Source organism: Dipteris shenzhenensis, chromosome 17 (genome assembly GCF_047967505.1).
Source record: "Dipteris shenzhenensis isolate YYH24624 ecotype China chromosome 17, Dip_SZ_1.0, whole genome shotgun sequence".
NCBI lineage: Eukaryota > Viridiplantae > Streptophyta > Polypodiopsida > Gleicheniales > Dipteridaceae > Dipteris > Dipteris shenzhenensis.
In genome coordinates, this window is record NC_141612.1 from 42,470,221 (window position 1) to 42,494,489 (window position 24,269).

Below are 24,269 nucleotides of genomic sequence, written 5' to 3' on the forward strand. Positions count from 1 at the left end.
CACAAACTCATCTAACCTAGGTGGCATACTAACTGAGCCACTAACTAGAGTACATAAAGATAGCTGTCATCCAGCTATTATTCATGGGCAGTGTACCAACCGCATCTGCAACTAACAAGTCAATGACATAAATGCACAACGGTCACCCTGGCATATCACGAGTGGAGCTCGATATCTCAACACTCCCCCTCGAGCTCAATCCCAATTCTTGCACACTAAGCAGGTCTCTGAACTTGCGCAGTTTCTCTGTGCCCAATGCCTTCGTGAATATGTCAGCTACCTGATCCTCAGAGGTGTTGCCATTAACTAGATCAATAAAGCCTACTAGAACCTTCTCCAGCACATAGTGATAATGCACCTCAATGTGCTTGGTTCTAGCACGATAGACAGGGTTATTTGCCAAGTGTATATTGCTCATGTTGTCACAATAAATGACGGATGTGTCGTCTAAAGACATATACACACTCTTATTGGGTGCTATCAGGGCAACACTCAATTGAAGCAACAAATTTTGTAATTGACTAATTTTCCAATGGTAAAACAAATCCAAGGTGTTTATGCAAGAAGAACCACACAAGAATAGTATTGAATTGTCCAAAGCAAATGTGTCTAGTAATTTCACGAAAGGCCAATGAGGAACTTCAAAAGAACATGAAGGATGTGACTTACATAGAACAACTGAAGCACCTATGGAGTCGGTGGGTTGCATTTAGAAGACCGAAGAAGCCTAAAGCTGGAGTTACAAAAGGACATCAATCACAAAAAGAATGGGATATAAACATCTCTTCTATCATTCTATTTTTGAAAGTTGGTATTTTTGTGACATTCTTCATTGATGTTACAAGATTGGTTTTAAAACCATTGTATTAAAAACAAGTGTCATTCTATATTGTTTTTTCTGCTCTCTTCCTTGTGTAAGCTCGGTTTTAAAATCGATAGTGTGTCGTTTATGCTATATTACTATTGTGCAAGACTTTATTGATACTGTGCATGTGTCTTTTGGGAAGAGTTTGTCGCCCCATGTAAAATCTTTTCACTTCCTTGTTATATCATGTAAGGGTGATGCTTTGTGAGCAAAGTGGTATATAAATCCTTTGTAATATGAGCATAACCCAAGAAATGATCTTACTTCATGTGGTTCATGAATCACCTTCAATTTTTCAAGATCCATTTTGATCACACCATGCAGAACAATATGCCTTAAAAATCTGATCTCTGGAAGAAAAACATCATTTTTCTTAGCATTATCAAAAGTTGATGTTCCTTCAGAAGCCCAAACACAATCCTTAGATGTTCTCTATGCTCTTCTTTATCCTTAATGAATACCATGATATCATCAAAGAAAGTTCCTACAAAGGATCTGTGCTTCAAAAAAAATCCATCTCATCATTTGGTTGAATATTGCTAGAGCGTTACTCAAAACAAAAGGGACTACTAAATATCCATAAAGCCCTTGTACTATCCTACTATAAGATTGCATCTCAATTACAACTACTAGAAGAAGATGGTGATGGTTCAACAAGGGGAATGAGACATACAATTCAAGCCAAAGTTTTGGGTAGCCTTATACAGATGGTGAGCCACATCAAGGAGAAAAGGTATTTAAGAAATCGGTTTATTTCTATTTAAGTTATGTACGAGAGCCTGATAAGGATGGGAATGAGAAATGTCTCACCATTGATAGGAGAAAGTTCATAGAAGAGTTTAAGAAAGGATTCCTACAGGACGTACCTAAGTCATTGCCACTTGAGAGACTAGAGGATCTTACTAAAGACTTGATTTTGGGTAGCAATTCAGCCAATAGGCCACCTTACAAACTTAGCAAAGCACAATAAGATGAAATTCAAAGACAGGTCTAGGAACTCTTGGAACATGGATTGATTAGACCTAGTCATTTACCTTTCTATTCTCTAGTACTCTTATCAATCAAGAATGATGGATCATGGTGGATGTGTATGCCCTACAAGGCACTAAACAAAATGGCTATCAAGAATTTCTTTCCAATCCATCAGATTGATGAGATCCTAGATAGCTTAAAAGGAGCCAAGATCTTCAACAAGATAGATCTTAAGAGTGGATATGATACAGGTATGGATTTCCCCTCAAGACATTCACAAAATAGCTTTTGCCATAGCTTTCCAATATCACGTCTCATCTGCTATATCCACCCAATGTGGATGTCTCTGTGGTCTAAGTATCCTTGAATATGCACTCTTAGTTTGTTGTGCACTAGTAAAAGTAAGTTTATAGATTAGTCACAAAAAGTGGTAGAAGCTTTTCTCACACGATCAAGATCTGGAACAAATCCCAACGATGATGCCAACTCCAAAGTGATGATGTTATGGGTAGAAACAGCATCAAACAAGAATAAGGTTGGCTTGTCTCCCACATGACTCTATGCCTTGTCTCTAGCCCATCTTCTTCCTCCTCTTCTTCCTAAACAGCTTTTACCTTTGTACCATGGGCTATCCTAACTTTTGTTGTTTCCCTTTCTTGAAAGGACAATCTAAAAACTTATGTACACCATCACATCTAATAAATATATTTTATTTCTTGTATCTATTGATAGTTGCTGATCTAATTGCTTCCTTCTAGTTGTTGCGTCTTGTGGCTGATTTGAAGTAGAGTCCTTTTCCATACACATTCTTGGATATTGGCTTCTTCTTGGTTATCTCATAGTAATTTCTCCCATGAGTCCTGAAATACATTATTCATGGAGGCTGAAAACTTTATAATCAAATCTTTCATTATCTCAGCTAAGAAATAGTCAGTGGCATGGGAGTCTCCTCCTCTTTATCTCAACTTGGAAATAGTTAGTGGCATGGGAGTCTCCTCCTCTAAGTGAACCAATCGCATCCAATCACCATGCTTCTCAATCTTTTGCTGCCTTGTCGACACAGTCTTCTTGTCTACTAGGGTTACTTTCTTTGTTTCTTCTCCCTTGGTTCTCTTGGTATTCACCATCTTCAAGCTTGGTGTTAACCCTGTGGCAACAAGGGCCAGAAGTACAGTCTAGGACAACAACAATGAGAACATTGTGTGTGTAGAGTAGCAGCAAAGCTCTACTTGTAGTACCTTGAGCCTAAAAGATGGTATGATGAATCTTAAAGGATGAGGATAGCCAAAATCCTCTCTAGAAAAGATCCAATCATACTTGCAAAATCAAGATCTAGAGAGAGAAATACTAAAAGCCTACACTTTTTGAGGTCTCCCCACTTTGTGTAAAGACCCAAACGGTCCCTCCCAGAAGTGAAGGGACTCTTGTTCAAAAGGTCTCTTACAAAAGAGGTTCCACTACGGAGATACCTACGGATTGTGTAGAGACCAATATGTATAAATCTCTCTCAATGGAATGAAGCTCCCACTCTTTGGGATTTAGTGTTCATACTCACTATTGTGTTCATGTGATTGATCTCCATTCCGTCCATGCTCTCTTACACTATCGTGTTCTAGCATGCCCTTACCCTTGCATTCCCAACCCTTGTACTCCTCCCCCTCCTCCTCCCTCCTTCTGGATGCGTCAATTTTACGAGCAAAAACCTATGAGCAGGTTTATCCGAGCGTGTTTTTCAAGAGATTTTTAAAAATGTTTTTCTTTAGGAAACATGGTTTTTACACTTTTATTTTCACTAGAACTAGATCCCTTTATCATAAAAATCTACAGACTAGTCACTCATTCATTTTTACACAACATAATTTTCTTATTTAGAGACATCCCTTTGTACCCCTGTTTTTACCTTAAAAAAGTGTTGATTCCTTTAAGAAACATTCCTCATAATCACTCTCAATGTAATAATACTATGCATATATAATTACTTATTAACACATTTATATCATATGGCAATATCTTTTTAGTGTTTTTATAGCATATTTATGGACATGTTTCTAAAGAAGTTTAAATTACTATAAATAAGTATTAACTTAGGCTTATATATCACTCTCATAAAATACATGTAATATTTAATACTATATATGAAAGATTTTCCAAAATATAACTCCATAGATGTGCTCAAATGGGGTGTTCCGATCAATTTGAGTGGTTGAATGACTATATTTGGACATTGGATATGAAAGTTATGTCACTTTTAAAAGTGCTGTCCAAGGTAGTTTCGCCAGCGAAACTACCTTGGGAGACTTGCTTCAAAGGGGTTTCGCTGGCGAAACTACCTGGATGGCTTGCTTCAATGAGTTTTCTTTGAAGAAACTCTTTCATGAAAATAGGTTGAGAGAGGGTTTTCAATGTCACCCTCTATTAAGTAAAAGTTGTAAGAAGGATCATAAGGGAATTTTCATAGAGAAGTCTACTCTACATGTGGGTTTCTTCAAAAGCCATCCCATTATGCTCTCACCATTCCTACAAATTCACCTAAAGATTTTTGTATAAAATAGGCATTGCTATAATACTTTGCATATTTCTAAGTGAAACTATGTTTTCTTCTGATCGATTTTTGCCATATTTATGCATAGTTGGAAGCTTTTTTTTTCCTTCGCTCGGACGCTCGGAAGATTTCGCTCAGAAAATGCTCGTCCCCCCTCCTTCTCCTCTTCCTCCTCCCTTCTTCTCCCTTCTCCTCCTCCTCTCTCATTCTCCTCCCTCCTCTCTCCTTCTCCTCCTCCCTCCTCCCTCCTCCTCCACCTCCTCCCTCCTCTCTCCTCCTCCACCCTTTTCCTCTCTCGTTCTCCTTCCTCCTCCTCCTTCCTCCTTCCTCATCCCTTGTCCCTCATCCTCAACTCTTACCCCTCGAATCCGCAAAGGAGACTAGCTCTCCGCTCCTCAAGCCTGGACTCCTAAAAAACCCTGCAACCCTCTCTGAACCCTGAAACTCCTAGATAGCTCACTCAACCCTGTCCCCTTTTCAACCCCTGCAATCCCTTCTAAACCCTTGACCTCCCGTGGAGAAGAGAGCTTCCATCAATCATTGTGATCAAGCCCTCTTTCTCACCTATGCACACATGAGATCTACTTTCCATGCTTTAGCCTACACCTTTCACCGGAATACAACCCGAGGACCTAAGCTACACTTGTGAACACTATGCTACAATGAGCAACGACACGACAGTAGATGACCAACACCCTCGGAACCTGCACTTGGGAGAAACAGTGACAACAATTGGGGTAAACACAAACTTTCATGGAATCTCACAAACACGTAAACAGAAATTCCTAAGCTTACCTAAGGGTATGTTCTAAGTATTATCAAGCTCTTCAACTGAAAAGGAAACTGCACTCTGATACCTCTCAGAGTCTTGCTTATGCGAAAGCGCAATTTCTCGTTAAATTACTCAATAAACTTAGAACTTCAAATGGCAATTATTTTAAGAGAAACACCCACAAACATATCATGTAAATTTCATAGGGAAAAATACTTCGATACCCCATGTGTGAATGAGATGCACCCCCTACCTGAGCTAATCCTAGCTATATTTCTTTATTACAATGATTCTCATCTTCAATTACAATAGTAATACAAACCCTCGAACAGAACCCGAGGTAACCTAGAAATCCTAGGATATGAATAAGTAGACCAAAACATATACAATGATCTCCCTAGTGAATAAAAAATGAGAGAACTCAATACACAAAGCTGGAGGAAGCTATACAAAAAGTAACCACTGGCAACCCTTGGTAAAAACCAGGCGAAAAAAAACCCAATACTTGCGAATCTATACAGAGGTGTTCTCTAAAATTATTATTCTTGCACCAACCTATCTCTTAGACTCTGAAACACAACCCACATCAGAAACGATTAGCATTATCAACCTAATGAGGTTACAACTTTGGAAATCAAAGTGAACATGTTCAATATAAATAAATTCAATTTTAGAATTCCCTACAAGTGAAAAATAAAAAATGAAAAACATGTTCTAGTAGTCTGAAAGAAACGAAGAAAGAGTCCGAGAAAAACAACGAATAAAAGAAAATGTAGTAATTGATAGAAGTGAAGTGCGCAAACATCGCTTGCCCCTCGACTCATCTTGGACATTGGAAAGAAAGAATGTAGGCTGAAGCAAAATTTGTAGCAATTCATCAAGTTGGACAGTAGGAGTTCATGGAGCAATAGAAGAATGAAGAGAAGTCGCGAGTGGGGCAAGTGGACAACAAGGAAGAGGGCTAGGAAGAGGGTGAATTTGCAAGCGAACAACAAGGAAGATGGGATTGAATCTATTCTCTCTCACAAATTTGCAAGGTGCAAATTTGCGCGCGCGAGAGAGAGAGAGAGAGAGAGAGAGAGAGAGAGAGAGCAATTAAACTGCTTAAAACTTTCTTATAAACCTCGGTGGGTGAAAGAAGATAGCTACAAAAGGCTAAGAAAGCACAAAAGCCAAGCTCAAAAAATAGTAAAAGGCTACCAAAATGATTTCTAATATCTTATTTATTAATTGTACTATTTGATTGGTTATCCTAGGTTATAATAGTTTTTTAACCGTTTAATTAGATCTCTTTAAAAAAAATTGCCCCATGACCTCTCTACCTATGCGCACAATTAATTAAATATACATCCTAGTTTGCTAAAATCATAATTAATCTAGATAACTCACAATTTACCCAAATTGAATCCAACCTTTAGACCTCAACGTGCTCTATCTAATGTCCATGTGAGTGATCAAGGTTCTAAACCTAACACTCAAATATTATGGACTCCAAAGTCAAACTCCGCCTCTAGCGGGCGTGATCTTGATCTACCCTCATTAAGCTAGGCATCATTGCCCAATACACCAAGGCTCACCGCCAAAGCCAATCTGAAGGTGTCAGGAATAAACCATGGGTATTGAAGGCCCATCTGGTGTTAGAAAAAACTTATGGATGTATGAAGCATTATTAATCTCATACCGCATGTTGACACCTTAATATTAGGTGGAGGGAGATCCGGTAGGAAATAGTCAGAAGACTCGTACCTTCACCGATGTGAAGTCCACCTCATGCACTAGCTTCCAGAATCCTATCACTAGAGATGACTAATATGGAGCCATCTCCATACTAAAGATGGTGTAATCAAGACCGTACTAAAGATGGTGACATAAATAAATAAGTCATACTAAAGATTACAAATCACACTCGAGGAGAATGAAGTCACATTGAGGTGACATACACACTAAAGGTGCCAAAGGCTATACTGAAGATAGCACTATAAATAATGTGGTCACGCTGAAGATGACTAGAGCTATCCTGAAGATAGCATACATGGTGATCAGCCATGGTAAGAGGTCTGAACTGTGAATAACCATGCGTGCAGGATTTGTAGAAGATAACCAACCAAGGTGTGATGTCTTGTCACAAGAACTCACACAAAGAAAACTCACACGTGGGGCCCGTGAGCATGTGATCATAATAAATGAAAATAGGATATCCAACAATGATCCAAATATGTAGTGGAGAAAGGTGCAAAAATGTTTTTCATTTGCATTCTCCAAATTCTGGTTTGTTACAATCCCCTGGTCTTGGAGTCACTCTCCATAAATGAGCCAAAGAATGTATATATTTGTGTTATTTTCAAGGTACTTGCAAGTACATCACTTAATGTCCTTTGTTTAAAACCTGTCTTGATGCCAGGCTACTGTTTTGTGAGCTTTACATATCTCAAATTTAATATTACTTCATTGCAGAACAATCCTATTATATATTCATGAAGAATTCGCAATCAGCCCATTGAACTGCCTTTACAGTTTACTTCTAAAAACCTGTGCACGCATTCCCATATCAAATTCCCACCTCTATATATAGGAGAACTCAAAGCTCATCAGAACATTCTTGAAATCTCCCTTCCATTTTTATTTTGATTTGCTCTCATTGTTTAATCGGTTCTCATTCTTATAATTTCCGCATCATCAATCAAACAGCTGCCCAAAAATGATGACAGTTTAGCGGCCCCTTCTTGAAAAGACCACATCAGAAATAAAAGCAACCAGCTGGTAATTAGTGGAAGAGCATGCATGAAAATGACAAAAGAAGATGTACAATTTCTCCTCTCTGAAACTGGAGACTGAACGACTTCTACAAAAATTAAGGATAATTTACAAACAGAACAGCAAAAGAATGAACTTCTAGAGCACCTCAGTTCTTGGCATCAATAATTTTTGTCTGTTTCGAGTCAAAGACTGAATATATGTGATACATCCCCTACTTGTGTTGTGAATGATTCAATGATAACAATGTGGCTTTGACGGCCTTCTCCTACTTTTGATGGAAAATGTATGAAATCTAAGAAGCAACAGGCTGGGTATCTGCAATTTAAGAACTTCCACAGATTGGTGATCCTGTATTGTCTCAGACAAGGCCAGAACCCTTCTCTGACCCCAGTATGACGTGGGTCCACATTGTAAGGGATGCTGTTTTTCTCTCCGTCAGTTCTTACAATGTGTGATTTCCTCTTTGCACTGCTCTCAATGTATTACTTTGTACAATAAATTTGGAACCAAGACTACAATTCAAAAGCATCCCTGCCTTGATTTTTATAGGAATTTCCAGCAAAGCTGCCTGCAGCTTCCATAGCAGTAGCCTCTTTCAATCTTTCTAGGCCTGCACAAAGAAATCCAGTACCTTAAGCAAGCCCCCCCCCCCCCCCCCCCAACACACACACACAATAAAATTAATAAAAACAACCAAATCAATAGAGCCAGGTTTAAAACTGCTGAGGTCACGCTCAAGCAGAACCCTTTAGATACCTCCCTTACTCAAGCTTTAGATCAGTTTAAGCACCATACTATTGACAAAAAGGACACAGGTTTTATAAAAACACAACAAAGAGATATACATATATGTGTAAAAACATGTGTGCGTGCGTGCGCGCGTGCGTGCGTGCCGCACACGTGTGTTTACTATATTCTCTCTCTCTCTCTCTCTCTCTCTCTCTCTCTCTCTCTCACACACACACACACACACACTTTTTTTTTTGTGAAACCAGTGACTATAAATTAACATAAAATCAATGTACATGACATTAGCCTAATGGAAGCACTCAAAAACAGTGGGAAAACACTTCAAGGCTAGTAACATCCAAATCCCTCACAGCATAACTATCATATAGAGATTTCTTGAGGGACATTCTGAAAAAAAACATATGCCTGAGGGAACTGTTGTCCCATCATAAAATGCCATCTCTGTGTCCAAACACACTTCTCTAGAGCATTCTGCACATGCCACCATGGTTTATATGTGTAAGACAAGTGAGTTTCATTGTAAAATGAGCTTTCCCTTGATATTACTTATCATAGATTCAGAATGTTCTACATCCAAAGACAAGAAAATGACCCTAAAGAGAGAGAGAGAGAGAGAGAGAGAGAGAGGATATGATATGATGTATCACACTCATTGCTTGGTCCTATACCATTTAGGTTGAAGTCTCTTTGCAACTTTCAAGCCTTTGCCATACATTTACTTATTTTACTATAAGATTGATAGATAGATAGATATTGTATAGCTTCAGAAAGCTCTACATCCAGAGACAAGAACATGAGCCTAACCTATCACATTCGCTCCATGGTCCTATTTAGGTTGAAGTCTCTTCGTAGCTTTCAAGCCTTTGCCATACATTTAGTTATTTTGCTCTAATGTACCCTAACATAGATAAATAGGTGTGATTTTTTAAATAAGGAATACATGTAATTAGATGCAAACTTGCAAGCCAAGGATAAAGCAAATTAAAAGGAAATTGGAGTGCAGCACACAAGTGCCCACACGTGCACCTGCACACACATGTACGCGTGCAACAAGTGCGCCTCCACACATGCACCCGTGCAGCAGGTATATTTATTTATATGCATATAGATATTGATACATATACATACATAAATACATGTGTGTGCGTGGCATGTGTGAGCGCCCGCAAGCGTACAGGAGTGCGTGCACAGGCGCACGGGGGCGTGTGTGTGTGCGTGCGCGCGCACCCATGTACGTTTTTGTTCTACACTATAGGATAACACCCCCAGGCACATCAACCCACCACCCATCGAAACCTCCCAACCCCATACACCCACCCCAACACAAACACTCACATACACAGACAGACACACATGCTATGACAGTTTTGATGTCCATTCACACCCAATTAATCGATGGGACAAATATCAATCAGGAATGAAAACTACAAATCTGCAACCCTACAGATAGCTTTTAATATCCTACATTTTATGCTTTTGTGCTCTGATGACTATTTATAACAGTCTGTACATGTGCTTCCTCTAGATGTGCTAATATTGAAAAGCTATGGGTTTCAGCTTCAACATCAACTGATTGGCATCTTATGCTCTTGGTACAGGCCCATCTCTACCCAAAGATCATGAGAATTGGGTCTTCATCTGCATATTTTTGGCCTTTCTAAAAGAGATTCTCATTGAGGTAATATTCACTCCCCCGAATCAGCATTCAGTGAAGTTCTATTTTGTAAATGGCTATCTTTGCCCCTTCAAAGGTGCTCTAAAAATATGGTTGCCAGTTTCTAGAGCTGTGAAAATCTATTGGGATAAAGCATTTCCTTCCAATAGCAGCATGCTTGTTTCAGCAACTGGAATGGTTAGGGGACTTGTACCTTGGTTCCTAGTTGCTGCAATATTAATCTCTTGTCCCTTCTCTATTCTCTTTCAATTTTCCTGCAATTCCTAGATCCAAAGCCCAAATAAGACATGCATTGAGAATCAGTATCTCCACCAATATAGTGTATTGGGACTTTGTCATCTTCCAACAGCATAGGTGTGACCTTCAGCATTTGTCTCAAGGCTGAAGGCCTTCATCCCCTTGCGAACTCTTTTCTCTGTACATGTGAACATCCCATTGACAGCATCTGTAAATTGTAGGCCCCAAGTCTTGTATGTTGTACCGTCTCTAACTCCTTCCCCTAAATGTGATACTGGCTTGGTCGTCCACATTCTGGCAATACCAAGTGTTCCCTTAACATGATGCTGGCTTGGTCATCCACGTTCTGAAAATCCCACCCATTGCCTCTGTTTAATGTTGCATTCATGATTGACGAACTCCCCACATGACATGCTCTAAATGGAATTGAGACTGGCTGTATAACTCGCTACCTTACATCTTTCTGGAAGCCGAATGTTGTGTCCAATCATCCCACCATGCTACCACTACGAACTCTGGAGCAATGAGTGGTATGGCACTCTGATAGGCTCCTGATGCTGTCCTCCTGAATTGCGAATGCGCAGGCACTGTGAGTTCTGGAAGGCTAACCGTGTGATACTGCCTACCAATTGCTAGCATGCACACTCCCCACTGCAGAACCACCCATATAAAACAGTTTGGTGCTACTCCATCTACAGCAAGGGTGATGACGAAACCACTGGGACTAGGCAACCAAAATTGAATGCCCGGAACTCCAGAATACGCAAATGCACTTCTGAAAACTAAGGTACTGCTGTCTGCATTACTGTTGTGAGAGAAAGCTGGAATACACCTGCCTCCTCTTCTAGAGTGATAGCTGAGGGTTAAAGCTTTGCCACCCTCCTGGAATTAGGAACTGTGGATGTCTCCCTAAGAACCTGAGAAAGAAAGAAAGAAAGATATATTAACGTCCTCGGAAGACCTCGCGGGTCTATGGGACAAAATACACACACCAAAAAACTGCAACATCAGTTAGAGACTGAGAGTCTGTGGGGGAGTACAACAAGTCAGCCCCAGATTATTATAATAGCATAACATTTCTCTGTTGTTTTTTTTTTTAATAGCATAACATAAGTACATTCAGGTATTATGTAAGAGATCTCAATAACATCAGTTTAAGACTGAAAGTCTTTGGGTTTAGGTTTGAAATCTCTTATCAGTGCTTGCCCATCTCGGTAGACCGCCCATTTACCTTCCTTCCTTGCTTCTTTCACTTTGATGAGTTCATTTGCCCGTTGTTTGAGTTGGGTCATAGTAAGCTCTTCAGATATCCAAATCCTAGTACCTTTCAGCTTGTTGGATTGTCTAAGGATCTTGACCCTTTAGCTTTTTTCTTTGAAGTAAATCTGTGCCTGGTTACCCTTTTGAGTGATGAAGCTAATGTCATTCTCATCCCAATCGACTTGTGGTACTGCCTTCTTGAGATGAATGATCTTGCTCTCCGCCCCCCCCCCTCTCGCAGCCTCTCCATCCCCCCCCTCCCGTAGCCTCTCCGCCCCCCCCCTCCCGTAGTCTCTCTGCCCCTTCTCCCGTAGCCTCTCCTAGCTGGGCTGAACCCCCAGCCCAACTAGGGGGTTAGCTCAGCCAGACTTCCGCCTTCTTCCGTAGCCCCTCTCTCGCCCCCCTCTCATAGCCTCTCCGTCCCCCTCTCGTAGCCTCTCCGCTCCCTCCTTCGTAGCCTCTCTCTCTCCGCTCCCCCTCCCATAGCCTCTCTGCCCCCCCCCCCCTTCCCGTAGCCTCTCCGCCCCTTCTCCCGTAGCCTCTCCTAGCTGGGCTGAACCCCCAACCCAACTAGGGGGTTAGCTCAGCCAGGGGCCAACAGGAGATATGGCCTGCAAAGCATGGCCCAGCCTACCTTCCTCCTCTTCACATCCTCTCTAACCTCGAGTTGGGCTAAACCCCCAACCCAACCCAGGGGTTAGGTTAAGCCAGGGGGGTTCATCATACAGCCAACTATGGAGCCTACCCTCTCCTCCAAGTCCCCCTCAACTCCTTCAACGTCCATCAGGACTCGGTACTCTACAGTTGCAGCCATGACACCCTCTCCATACGCACGGAATTACCAACAAGAAGGCTCAAAACGGCCCATCCTCGGGCAACAGGATCAGATTTTTTATCTGCAGCAGGCAGTGAGAGAGCTACGATTGGAGCTGGCAGAAGTAAAGGCCCGACTTCACATCTTGGAAGGGCCTGGTAAGCAAGCAGTAATTGATGAGGCTGTAAAATCTTGTAAGGATTCCCCCCCTACCCCGCAGCTAGTCTCTACAATCAAAGATCTTGTTCACGCTGAAGTACAAACTACTAGGAAGGAAGTGTTTGTGGAAGTTGACAACAAAGCAAGTAAGTCTGATATCCAAGCAGAGATTAAAGAACACGAAGCTAGATGTGATAATGCGCTGAAGATTAGAATAGGGGGGCTCCCAAAAGATTGGTACAAAGAGGAGGATACATATAGTGAAATATTGACAAAGATCAAATCAAGTTTGCCCAACATCGAATGGGTGAATGATGATGAGCAGGATGATGACGACTCCAGGCCAGCTTCTATTTTGCACTATAGAGGTCATGCAATCCTTAAACTGAAGTCAAAAGATATGCGGATCAAGCTTCTTCGACAATCTTACAAGCTGAAGGGCACCAAAGTATGGATAGCAGAGGAGCTTACACAAAATCAACTCAAGATTAAGGCAACTGAATTAGCTAAAGTCAGGGCTGCTAGAAAGAATGGAAAATGGGCAGTTTACCGTGAAGGGGTAGCACTAATCAGAGATTTTAAATCAAAACCAAAAGACTCTCTGTCTTAAACTGATGTATGGCTGTTTACTCTCCAGAATATCATGTAAATAATTGGGGTGGCTTTTTGCACTCCTTGGGAGCTGCCATGTGCCCTCCCTAAAGCAGATGTACTCATAGACCTTTTGGTCTCTAGTGGACATTAATAGACTTTCTTTCTTTCTTTCTTTCTCATCAATATGTTCCTCTTCCTCTTCCATTAAACAGCTAAGACAGCTGTCTTGCAATCCTCCAATGTGTAAAATCTTCTTGTTACTTACTATGTTTTGTTGCTCTCTTATCTCATTATAGAGATCACATTTGTCGATCTTGTTGTGTATTGCTGCTGTAATTTCCTGTCCCATGGATTTGAGCCGAGTGTTGACCATTTCTTGGACCTTGACTACGAGCTGTGGTGTCGGAGCCGCAGTGTTGCATTGCTATAGGACTTCTTGTATTACCTCTTGTCTGTCTGCCTTCATTCTTCATTTCTGAAACTATCTTCTCCAAAGAAGCAATGCGGAGCTTTGCATCTCTGCGTTCTTGCTATAGGAAGTAAATCCGTTCGTGTGGATCAAGCTTACTTTGAAATATGTGATAAGTCAGAGCATAGGGAGAAGGCGTCGATGCCATGGCGGGGTAGGATGGCTTCTTGGTGGCTGGATTCGATGGAAAGAGCTTCGTTTTCGGGAACTCCATATTAAAAAAGACCTGCGCAAACAACAACCCCTTTATTTTGAGTTAACACCTCAGACTAAGCCATGGACTCAACTCAGCGTGAGGCTGGGTTAGCTGACGAAAACCCCCCCTGTACAACGAGCTATACAGCATGCAGCGGTGGAGGGGCTAGTAGGCGGAGGGGGCTCACGGATGGAGAGACTAGCGGGTGGAGAGGCTAGCAGGCAGCGGCGGAGAGAGAGAGAGCAGGCAGGGAGGCTGAGCGGGGAGAGAGCTCGAACTGTGGATGCATCCCAAAGGAGCTAAGTGGTGACTGGCACTGTGGGGCATACCTCTGCGGAAAAGACTGTACTAGATGCTGCCTGAGGGAATGGAGCTCTTGTTGAGCACCCCTCTAATGAATCCACTGCATGGGATGTTGCTTGAAGGGACTGTGAGATGTCTAGAACGGCTAGAACATCTCGCAGCAGAAATTACTAAACTGGAATCATCTTGAAAGAACTGAGAGATAGATGGAATAGTCCTAAGAAGAATGAAGAACTAGCTAGCACTAAAGATGCCTCTCAAAGAAATAGAGTGAGGGACAAGACTGATAGCACATCTCCAATGAATCGACCAAACTACTAACAACACCAAGGGAACTGATGGTGTAGACAATATTCACTGCTATTGCTGGTGGCTCAAGGTCTAATTAAGAGGAAACTGCAAGACGAACCTCACGGAGTCCTACCTCCCTAAGAAATTGAGGAAGGGGAACTGTAGACGAAACTGACTGACTATCCTCATTGACTACCAAGAAATGAACATCCTCCATTTTGATGACTGCAACACCCACTTCATCCTCTACGAGGGTACTCCCTCTTGCTAGGCCTGAAACTGGTCTGGTAGACTCCTGCAATGCCCCCTCTTGCTACCGAGCTTCAAGCCCATTGGCACTCGAAACTAAGCCCAATAGTCCTAAAAACTCTTGATGAGAAGGTAAAATGTGAGTCATGCCGACTGACTGAGCTCAATGGGTGGAAGACTTATAGGACCTGAATATAGCGGATGGAGAGGCTTGATTAGTGGAAGACCCATCACAACTGTCTGATGAAACTAGGGTGCCTCTTGGGTGGAATTTCCAAGACGAATTGGACGACCTCCTCCACGAGGCTCATCTAATGATGGCCCTGAGATGTCTCCAAGGATGGAAGACCCATCAAGAATGATTGTAAAAACTATAAGATCTCCTAAAGAAACTGATGCAAATGATTGAAGTCCTAGGTGGAAGACCCATAGGAATTAGCTAAACATCATGGAGATGTTGGACTAGTAGAAGACCCATCCAAACTGACTACAAACACTAGATAATCCCCTCACATGGGAGCATCAAGAGAAGGAACTGTTGAAACTAGGTGATCCCCATGGGTGACAGACCCAAGAAGCTCAGCATCTATAACTAATACTGAGCTAAGATATTAAGGAGACCGTAATTCCTAGGAAAGAATGATGTTGTTTCAGAGTCTGAGGTATCGGCCGATCCAAAACCTTTTGAATACGATCTAGATCAATGCTAACCCCTTTCCTTGAAATCTTGTGTCCTAAGTAAATGATCGTCTTCATAAAGAAGGCATATTAATTTACCTTCATAAGACTAGAATATATCCAATGTTACAAATTAAACTTTTTCTAGAACAAGCAAAAGAACAAAGGAAATTTTAAAAAATGAGTAAATGAGAAAAATAAAAAGGAAGAAAAAGAACTTAATGAGCAAACATACGCTCATATTCTCATCAGTACCCAAGCATAAGCTGCCATCTGGGTTTCGAAAGATTCTGAAATCTCTTGGGTAAATGATCTGCTTCGTAAAGAAGTCTCATTCACTCAACTTGGCATAAAGCTTGTTCTGTCCCAATAAAAGTAAGATAATCCTGAGGTGACCAATAGGGTCCTCTAATGTCTTGCTGCAAACCAAGATATCATCCAAGAACACAACCACAAACTTGCCGAGATACGCTGAACAACTCATTCAACATTTGCTGGAAGGTTAATGGAGGATTGGTTAATTCAAAAGGCAATACGAGGAACTCATAATGAGCATACCTAGTCCTGAAGGCTGTCCGTTCTATACGTTTCACATAGATGAGTATCTAGTGATAGCCAAGTGTCTATTAAGTCATCAGATCTAGGGAGAGATACTTATTCTTAATTGCCACTTTATTTAATCTTTATTAATCCGCCCACATTCTCCATGTATTATCCTGTCTTTCTTAATAAAACAGGACCCTAGGATGATTTACTAGGGCATATACACACCATCTTTAGGTAGTCCTGAAGTTGCTTAGCCAACTCATCCTCCTCTAACTAGCTCATCCTATAAGATGGAATACTTATAGTCTCAGCACCAAGAACTAAATCGATGCGATGATCTACGGCCTGTTCTAAAGGTAAACCTACCAGCAATTGGTTTGAAAATACATCAGTAAAGTCATTGAAAAACTTTTTCAATTCATTGTGTTCAATCAAACTTAATTCATTCTTGTCATGAACAGAAACAAAAAGTGAAGAAAGTGGAAGCAATACACACTATCTGTATGGTTCCATATTTTCGCAATGGCTGATCATCAATCAATCAAGTATGTGTGATGGGACTGATTTGAGGCAGAGAAAGGCTAGATGGGCAGAGTTGATGCAAAATTCTGATTTTTAAATACGGTATCAAAAGGGTTCCTTGAATAGTGTGGCTGATGCTCCAAGTCAGATTAAGATGGTAAATGCTATATCATTTACTGAGATATTTTCTGATCTATTTCAATCCTTGAGAGGGCTTTGTGCAACTCACGACACTTTAGTTTATATTGGCAGAAGATCTACGATGAGAGCTCCATGACTGACCAAGACTCAGTGATTGTGCCATCCAAAATAAAGGCGGCAGATCCATGGCTGATTTGAATGGTTTGTTTTTTTGAAATTAAAGGATTTGTATACTGGATGTGCCGGATCTTACATCCAAGATTCTCCGAAGTCACGATGCATCTAGTGCTGGACACCAGGTGTACACAAGACTTTGTCTCCAGATACATTGATACATCCCTGAATTTATCCCTGGGAGAAGGTATTCTGGTCAGCCATGCCAAATTGCTGCAAATCGTCTAACCCTAGAGGCTTTTGGCAGAGAGAAGGCTGAAATCATCGTTTTTTTACCAAGGAAAATCTGTTTTGAAGCTAGCATCCTGCCTGGGATGCAAATCAACAAGCTCTTGAGTAAATCAGGAGCCTAAAATCAAAACGAAATCTGAAATATGATTTACGGGCTTGCAGGGGACAGGAAACTGGAAAGTTCAGCAGATTGCAACTGGGTCACTTCTAGAACAACAAAATCGGATATTCTAGGAGCAAAATCAGCAGCATCGAGGGCAAGGCAGGCTGGAAAATGCAAAGGCAACCCAAAAACAGGGACGTGACTGACTCTAGAGCATGCAACTGGAGGCACCCAGCATATTTTAAAGCCCCAAATCTGACTGCCTTGTGCCCCAAACAAAGCAATTTGTGCTTTCCTTAGCCAGAATTTGACAATGTTGGCACTTTCTTGCTTTTGCTATTCTAGTTTCTTCACCCGTTTTAGCCTAACCCTGGCTAGCTTAGTAAAACTTTAAAATCTGAGGTAGGCGACCATCCTCCAAGCTGAATTCCTAGCTTGGAAGATGGGCGCCTAACCCTAGATCTTCGCTCATTGTCAGTTTTCCTCCCAAAATATGAAAATCGACTCCCTAGGGTAACAGTCCACCCCTTTTCTTGCAGCCCTAGATCAAATTTCCAGAAAACTCCAAGCTGATGCACCCTTGCACCACAAACCTTGGTAGACTCCTCTCTTTTTTCATCTTCATCTTACAATCAGGGTCCTTCCTTTCTCAAAAACAAGTTTCCCCCAAAAACTTGATAGACAAATTCACATACACTCGTAGAAAATCTACAACTTATGAATTTTTACACACCTAGAGAAAACCTTGACCATTTAATGTTGCCTACACAAATCCATCTTTTGGGAGCTGGCTCTGATACCGACTTATAGGGCCCTAAAGCTCCTAGCAATCTAGACCTGCAAACATGCACAAAAGAAACAATCATAGAAACACCTAGAAAGAGTAGGCTTGCTCACCGGATCATGACACCCGCGAGCGAAGGACTCCAGAATCTAGGACGTCCCCTCCTAGCCACGAGCTGAGCTACTGGCACATCATCCAACCAATTGCCACCCCCCCTGTGTCCCATACCACCAAGTGGTGCCCAAGGCCCTTGGAACTACTACTGGACCTTGGGCTACGCTAGATAGCAGGAGCTCGTTTGCACATAATCCAAGATCAAACCAACAAGGAGGAACCTAACTTGCTCCTACTAACAACTGAACTCCTTGGCTCCTTATATAGATTTGATCCCAGTACGCCTGAATTAGCGGGGGAAACCCTAATTCATCAGTGCCCTTGCAACTCAACCCGAGAATCACCTACTTAGCCCCAAGCCTTCCAAGGCTTCTTGAGCTAGTCTTGTGTGACTAGAGCACATGTCAGATACGGTCCATGCACCTCTCTCTCTCTCTCTCTCTCTCTCTCTCTCTCTCTCTCTCTCTCTCTCTCTCTGTCAAATACATACTGGATACAGATAGGCGTAAACAACTGGAGAAGACATACAATGCCCTCACAAGGAAAAAGAAAAGAAAATATATTTTGGAAAGAGAGAAATCTGATTTGGTCACTTTCATCAAAAATCCAAGAAAGGGCTGGAAACAAGTGAAAGGCAGACGGAAACAGGTCATAGGGGATATATCAGATGCAACCATGCTTAATTATGTTACCAAGTTGTACAATCATGCACTTGCTACTGAAATGGGGAAGGAGGATCTATCGGTCACATGCACTAGTCCTTTCACCTTCGAAGACATTGAGTTGGACTAAAGAAAATGGCTAATGGCAAAGCATCAAATCACATGAAGATACAGGCGGAATTTGTGAAATGGACAGGAGACCGAGCAAGAACATGGCTCTCACACATCCTAACACATGCTCTACACCATGGTTTCCCTCAGGAATGGCAAGAAAATTGGGTCCAACCTTTACACAAAGGTGGAGACAAAAATTCAGTCACAAATTACAGAACTATAATGATCAGCTCTACATTGGCCAAGCTCTTTAGTACAGTGCTTGAAATGAAAATCAGCTCATGGGCAGAAGAGGCACAGAAAAGAGCCACCGAACAGGCAGGCTTTCGCAAGGAGCACAGGACAGCCGACCACCTTATTACCTTAAGGGTCCTCATGGATGAGGACGCACTCTATTTTGTTGTTTTGTGGATTTCAAGAAAGCATTTGACACAGTTCCAAGAGGAGGATTATGGAAGAGAATGCAAGAAATAGGAGTCCCTTTGGCCTTAAGGGTGGGCATCTCTCGCATCTATGAAAAGGTATTATGCCGACTCAAACAAACACAAGGTATGTCTGATGTATTTGAGAGCAATATGGGAGTGAAGCAAGGCTGCCCTCTATCGCCTACCTTGTTCAGAATACGCATTGACCAACTGGAGGAACTCATCAATGAATTTGCAGTAGAGAAAGGGTTGCAAGAACCGCAATTGGGGCTTTGGACAGTGCTATTGTTGTTATACGCAAATGATGTCGTTCTTTTTGCATACGATCCGGATTCTATGCACAAACTTTTACAAGTGCTTAAGACTTTTTGTACGGAAAGCGGGCTGCAAATAAATGTCGGAAAAACAAAGATGATGGCAGTCTGTACCAATCAGCCAGAACATCCCCCTGAGATCACCTTTGATGGACAGATCATTGAGTATGTCAGCACCTTCAAGTACTTAGGGGTATCCCGGCAGATCACAGATGGTGGCAATGTATACATAGAAGGATGGACACTGGTTGGGGGAAGTACTACCAGCTTGAGAATGATTGCAGGCACACCGACACTAGGAACTGGAAAATTCGAAATGTATTGTTTGATGCATATGTAGTGCAGACAGTATTATATGGAGTGGAAGTATGGGGAGGCAGCATTTCAGCCTCTACATGGTATGATATTGAGAAAATGCAAAAAGCTTTCTTAAGGCCTTGGAGTCAAACCCACTACTCCATACTCAATACTTCTGTTGGAAACGGGAAGGAGACCGATTGAATTTCATGCATTGATCAGAGTTATGCAATACCTAATAGAGGAGCAGCAAATGCAACCTGATAGGCTGCCTCATAGAGCATGGAATGCCAGCACAAAGCTTCAAAAGAACTACAAAAGTAAGGTCATCTGCACAGGATGGGCAACCGACATAAGAAAATGGTTCAGCTGATGGAAAGTGGAAGCATATTTGACCATGCCACCTGCAAAGGTCAACATGCAAGAGTTTCAACTGTCTTTACTGAGCACTTTGCGGAATCACTGGTTGACAAGTGAAAAGAGAGTAAAGCTGGAATACTACCAAGACAACATAAATCCCACATGTTGGTCTACATACATGTCCATAGAGACTCATGCTCAGTCTTATATTAGCACACCTATCCTATCCCCCTTCTATATCGCAGAAACATCGCCAGGTTCCGTACCAGATCTCATACATTTGCCATTGAGCAGGGAGCTTGGATACACCAGCCCAGACATGCTAGAGTCTGTACCCTTTGTGACATGCAGACAAATGAGACGGAGGCACATGTAGCTCTACAGTGCCCCCGATATGCACATATCAGGGAGGACTACCAGCAGATATTGGGGGACTCCGCTCAGTTGACATCAGTTCTCTTCACTGCCTCTCCGGCAGCATTGGGATCTTTTGTCACTCGTCTTTTTACCTGTCGTCAGGAACTCATAGACTCCTGACCCCTCTCCTTGAGGAGACTCTTTTTACATTGCATCGAGACGGGTCCCATGGGTCATTTTTTGGCCCCCCGAGGACGCTAATAAATTCTACTTCTACTTCTCTCTCTTCCAGACAACTACAAATAGAATGCATTGTGGAAATGAGGATTCTGGGAGGTTTGAAGGCTCAATATAGCTTCCACAATAAATGCAAAAAAGCGCATCAATGGATCCACTTGGGCACTTGGGCTCTCCAAGATATCCTACTCGCTAAAACAGGTATGACACCTCTAGAAGGGGAAGCACAATTCATGGTTTACCTCAACAAAGTTGAGAGGAAAGACGCTAGTAGGATACCACACAAGGCGATGGAAGCTATTCAAACCATAGGTTGGCACAGAGAGGGAATGAAGTGGATGGAATCATGAGGTTGTAACACCCTCTGATATATCGGAAGATGCATGTGAAACAAGGGAGATTGTGACACAGAAAATGCTACAAAAACCATGGCAAAACCCAGGGACAAAAATGTGGTTCTATCAACAGGAAATTAACTCAATGGACAGCTATGGAATGCGAAAATACCTTGGAGAAGACATTTAAAATCCATCTAATCTGCAAAATCAGAACTAGTTCACATGATCTTGAGGTAGAGAAGGGTAGATGGGCAAGACCCAGGATCCCCAGAGAGGAAAGAACATGCAAAATCTGCCATAGGGGATGTAGAAAACGAGCAGCTCGTACTCCTAAGATGTAGAGCCTACACACACATCAGAGAAGGTTATAAATTTAGGAACACCATACCAAGGTCTAGGACAAGCACACAAGCTATCTCAACTAGTAACGACTACATAACAAGTTTGTAATATTTTCTCTCACAGGATGTAATGACATTTCTCTCCAAACTGATGTAATGACATTTCTGTTTTATTTAATATGAGCTCTCTTTCCTTTATTTTAAAAATTATTATTTTTCTTTAATTTATAATGTTTATGTGTTATTACAATCTATATTTTTTACAAATCTGGATTATTGAAAATTTCATTATTTATTATAATGTTTTAAATTTATTTTGTTATAATGTTTTAAATTATTAAATTGAAGTATGTTTATAAAAACATTATTTAGCAAGCTTATTAAATGGTTTCAAAGATTATAATTATGTAAATAAGTAAATATGTTTCATATCATATTTGTTCAGCATTTTAGATAGGAGGCCTCATAATTTAGTTCTTTTGGGTTTAAGACTCATGGTTAAAATATCTACTTGACGAAGGCTTCCAAATGTAAAGTGCATAAAGTTTCAAATTTGAAAGACATAAATAAAGTAATATAATCAACTCTCTTTGTAGGAGGGAGAAGAGATCAAGATAGCATCGATGAATTCAAAGAACAACCTTGAAACATATAGTGGTGGTTCTCATCTCCAAGAGAGTCTCCTTGTGAAAGTATTAAATGTAGATTGTCTTATTATATAGTTCTATATTCATTAAAGTGTTCATCATACATTGTATAGTAAGTCATGTATGTACGGCAGCCCTTGTTGGGAGCCAGGCCTATCAGAGACAGATTGGGCTCAAGTTGAGAGGGTTCATTTCTTATGCTTTCCTAGATGATTCGCAATAAGCCTTCAGTCCCACATCAAATAGTCCTGGCTGATTTCACAGCATCCCACTATAGCTCGATGCAACGCTTCATGTTATCACGTATCTCTACCACATGAGACCGTATGGCTCCTACACCACAAGACGACATAGGCTTCTTGGTTAGACAACAAACTGTGACGACTGACAAAAGTGACACTGGCACTTGTTTGTCTCGCAGGGCCATAGCCAAGAGACCACAGCGAACCACACATGTCGACAGCCGCACCAGCATTCCATCACAAGTTTTATGCCCATAGCAGCCTCACACAGTGACACCCCCTTCTCAAGGTTGATGCCCCACCAACTCCCATCCTCTGAGCTCGAAGAGTTTTATCTCATTATTTATAATGGTCTTGACAGATGGCCCGCATCGGGTGGCTTCACGTGCTTTCCACATGGGGGAGGCTTCAGTGTTATGGACTACATCATGGGATCCCCTGCCTTCACATCTCGCATCACTGACTTTACTGTAGCACCTCTCTCTCCAAGGGCTGATCATACCTATCTTTTCTTTAGTATTTCTACCCCCCGCCGCACAGCACTTTCTACCTCGTTGAGTTCTTACTCCACCTACCATGATATACACTTTGATCGCGATCACTCACCTACTTACTCTGGCCGTCTGTACATACTTCTTGCATACATTGACTTTATACCCCTATTAGAGGATCGTGCTGCCCTAATCACCCGTTCACTACACAAGGCTGCTCTTCATGCCTTCCCCCACACCACCCACTCCATCCACCCACCACCACCTGGGACCGTACCCTGTAATAGCTGGTACGATGATGAGTGTAAGTCTTTACGCCGTCAGCTCATATTCGAAACCAAAAACAGTCTTCCAAGCAAACTAGGGACGCTACGCGAGTACCGTTGACCGGTACGCAGTAAGAAACTTGACTTTGTTCGCCGGAATGAGGAGCTACTGAACATTCTATTCAATAACAACTCTAAGGACTTTTGCAGAGATTTCTAGAGGGACGGTCCCCCTCACGACTCACTGACACTCAAGTGTGGTTTAATTATGCATGCACACTCTATGATATCCCAAATCAGCCAGTCCCTAACCTATCACATATGCCACGCCCCACAGCACCCTCTTCACTAGGGGGGGGGTAAAGGATGCCGTAATGAAACTTCATAATGGCCGAGCGAAGGATCATTAGGGACTATGCACTGAGTTCATTGCATATGGGATTAACCTCCTAGCCCCGCCGATCTTAGCAAAGCTATTTAATGAAGTTGTTTGCTTGGGGTTTCCACGCACCTGGACCATTAGTACTATCTCACCCATTCACAAGGTAGGGGATCCCATGAGCCAGGAGAACTACAGGACCATTATGATTGGACATATCATATCCAAGATTTATGCATCAGTACTTGATTCTGAGGTCAGCAGATTTGCGGAGTGTCGAGGACTTAGAGCAGCAGGACAGGCCGGTCTCAGGCGTGATCATGGGACCATGGACCACATTCTCGAGCTCAGATGTATCATCGAGGAGGCAAGGGCACGGAAGCAGATGGTTTACTGTTGCTTTGTGGATTTCCGCAAGGCATTTGACACGGTTCCAAGAGCCTGCCTCATACGACACCTATAGGATTTGGGTTACCAACACGAGATCATTTGGGCTATCATGGCACTTTATGAGCGAGTTTCAGGCAGAGTCTGGATAGAATTTGGATGGACACACGAGATCATGAGCACTATCGCGATCAAACAAGGGTGTACATTATCA

The 24,269-nt window shown here is 41.8% G+C and overlaps 1 protein-coding gene across 1 annotated transcript in view; it reads right to left on the bottom strand.

Moving 5' to 3' along the window:
* Window positions 1-8,031: 8,031 nt before the first annotated feature.
* The window catches only part of RH1 (RNA helicase 1), a 116,006-nt gene continuing 99,768 nt past the window's right edge, over window positions 8,032-24,269 (bottom strand). Inside the window, exon 9 of the mRNA XM_087388449.1 lies at window positions 8,032-8,518. Within this exon, the coding sequence (XP_087244575.1) occupies window positions 8,421-8,518 (98 nt within the window). The 3' untranslated portion in view covers window positions 8,032-8,420. The remainder of the gene's footprint in view (window positions 8,519-24,269) is intronic.